This window comes from Lycium ferocissimum, chromosome 10 (assembly GCF_029784015.1).
Source record: "Lycium ferocissimum isolate CSIRO_LF1 chromosome 10, AGI_CSIRO_Lferr_CH_V1, whole genome shotgun sequence".
NCBI lineage: Eukaryota > Viridiplantae > Streptophyta > Magnoliopsida > Solanales > Solanaceae > Lycium > Lycium ferocissimum.
The window spans coordinates 35,046,132-35,048,856 of record NC_081351.1 but is presented as its reverse complement, the minus strand read 5'-3'; the positions used below and the strand labels follow the sequence as shown (position 1 = coordinate 35,048,856).

General features: G+C 37.6%; 1 protein-coding gene across 1 annotated transcript; it reads right to left on the bottom strand.

Moving 5' to 3' along the window:
- Positions 1–679: 679 nt before the first annotated feature.
- LOC132034835 (uncharacterized) lies at positions 680–1,822 on the bottom strand. Its single transcript, XM_059425184.1, has 3 exons — positions 1,494–1,822; positions 1,217–1,396; positions 680–1,109 (listed from the first exon to the last, which is right to left on the bottom strand). The coding sequence occupies exons 1-3, from the start codon at positions 1,820–1,822 to the stop codon at positions 680–682; spliced, it is 939 nt and encodes a 312-aa protein (XP_059281167.1).
- Between the last annotated feature and the right edge of the window lie 903 nt (positions 1,823–2,725).

Sequence of the window (2,725 nt, the reverse complement as noted above, 5' to 3'; positions counted from 1 at the left end):
CTAATTTTTCATTGTCACCAATGTCTATCTCAATCACCTCCTTGGTCTTGTCATTTGGCAGTGTTCTGTTAAAAGGAGTTATGTCCCAATTGTTATTGCTGATGAAATTCTGCACAACGATACTTTCTGATTTTCTTTCCAGCCAAACTCTTGGAGCTAAAGGACCTTGAGGCAGCCAGTTATCTCACAAAAAAGTACTTTTCCCTTGCTGATCTCCCATTGAATGTTATGTTCAGCTTGTGGTCTGATTTTCAAAAGGCTCCTCCATATATTGAAATTGTTGGGGCTAACCACTTTGGAGACCATGTTGGATCTGGGGCAGTATTTTGCTTTGATGAACTGGGATCAGAGATTATCTATGGTTCTCAGCCTCCACCATCTCTTGATGGTAAAAGTTTTGCAAATGTCTTTGAGCCATTTGGAACCCAAACCTCCCTTCTCAGTTGGATAACATAATTTCTTCCAATTTGACTAGTGATACATGTTCTTACCTTCTTTTTGTCCCCAGAAAAAATTGCAAAAATACATCTCAATTTGTTTAAGGGTAGTAATAAGAGGTTCTAAAGCAACAAACAAATGCAAGGTTTGAGACTAAAGAACAAGTTTGATAATCAGAGCTTTGCCACCTGCACTCGCAGATTAGTTTTCCATCCTCCAATTTTGTTGATGACTTTAGTAGTCAGGTCTGTGAAGATGTCTTCCTCCCAGTGTATATTGGACACCCCAAGTAATTGAAAATAAAGCTGGAGTGCTTATAAACTGTCCACTTCTTGAGTCTTTTGTTGATTCTAGGATTCACAGAAGTATGAGTAATGTAGTAACTTTTGTCAATGTTGATCTCCTGACCAGATTCATCCTGGTACTTCTTTAAGATTTTCATAATCATCTTGATCGAGTGCTTCTGAACTAATGAGAAAATGATAAGGTCATCTGCATAGCATAAGTGATTCACTTGAGGACCTTTGTTCTTCATATGAAAACCTTTGAAGTCTTCTCTGGAATTTAGATTGTTCAGGGATTTTGAGAGTGCTTTAGCAGCCATGATGAATAATGCTGGAGACAAAGGGTCACCTTGCTTGAGGCCCCTTGAGGAGTTGAAGAATCCATACCTAATCCCATTTATAATGATAGAGTACCAGTTGTTTGAGACTCTGAAGATAATTTCATTAAATATTCCCTGAACCCCATCTTTCTAAGAGCATTGGTGAGAAAAAACCATGAAAAATTATCATAAGCTTTAGACATGTCCAATTTGAAAATCACATTGCCACCTTCAGTGTTATTTCTAATATCATGGACAGTTTCCTGGGCCAGCAAAATGTTTTCTGTTATGAGTCTGCCTTTAATGAAACCAGACTGGTTCTTAGAGACCATAGCATAGGGGCTAGTCTCACAGCTAAATTCTTGGAAAGAATCTTATTTGTGAAGTTACAAAGGCTGATTGGCCTAAGATCACTGAATTGTTTAAGAGCCTTCACTTTGGGGATGAGTACCGAACAAGCATGAGTGAAGTATTTTGTAAGATTGGCACCAGTAAAGAAAGCTCTAACAGAATCAATGATGTCAACCTTAATGATATCCCATGAGTTCTGATAAAAATGGCCATTAAACCATCCGGACCAGCTAAACTATTGGGATCCATGGAAAAGATAGCATCCCTAATTTCTTCTTCAGTAGGAACTTGTTGGAGCATTTCATTATCATGATCAGTGACTGTGCATTCTAGATAATCTAGAAACCTCAAGTTATTATTTTCCTCAGGCTGAGTGAAAATGTTATTGAAGTGCTCAACGCTTACGAGTACGTCCTCGATTCCGTCCATCCGATTCTCGAGCATTATTGATTCTTAATATTTGAGCTCTTCTTCTCTTGCCTTTGATAACACTGTAAAAGTATTTAGAATTAGTGTCCCCTTCTTCTACCCATTTAATCCGGGCCTTCTGTCTTAATATAGAGTTTTGAGTTTTCAGCCACTTGATATACTTAGCTTGGGCTTTATGCATTTCAATTCTGTTCGTCTCAGATTCATCCTCCTCAGACACATCTTCCTTGCACTTACCCTTCTCCTCAATTTCTTAGACTATAGCAAACACATCCCTAATGCTCTCCCTAGACCATTTGCTGAGAGCTTTAGAGAGGTTTTTAAGTTTGTTCTGCCACCCCACATAGGATTACCATGAATTTCTTGCTCCCAGACTTCTTTGATAATTTCATAATAAACCTTTCTGATCAACCCAAAAATTTAAGTATCTGAAATATCTAATGATGTTAGGGGTTTCAGAACTGCTTTGAAGTAACATAAAATTGTTATCTGAACCAGTTTTAGGAAAATGATCTATTCTCTTTTGGGGAAACTTGTCAAACCAATCATCATTAGTTATAACTCTTTCTAGCCTTTTACTAATTCTCCATCTTCTACTTCTTCCATTGCACCAAGTTTGTTGCCAGTGAAATTGGTATCCATCAAGTTACATTCCTCCATACACTCCATAAAATCCAAGCTTTTTGCAAGAGTATGAGGTCTTCCCCCTTTCTTTTCATCAGCATCTAGAATAACATTGAAGTCTCCAAAGATAGGCCATGGTCTATTGAATAGACTATGAACTTTTCTTAGGCTTCTCCATAGTTTCCTCATTTTGTTGGAATTAGTACTAGCATAAACTGCAGTTAACCAACAAGGTTCTGTGTCTCCAGCAATATCTACTTTGAAAGTCATTTGTTGTTT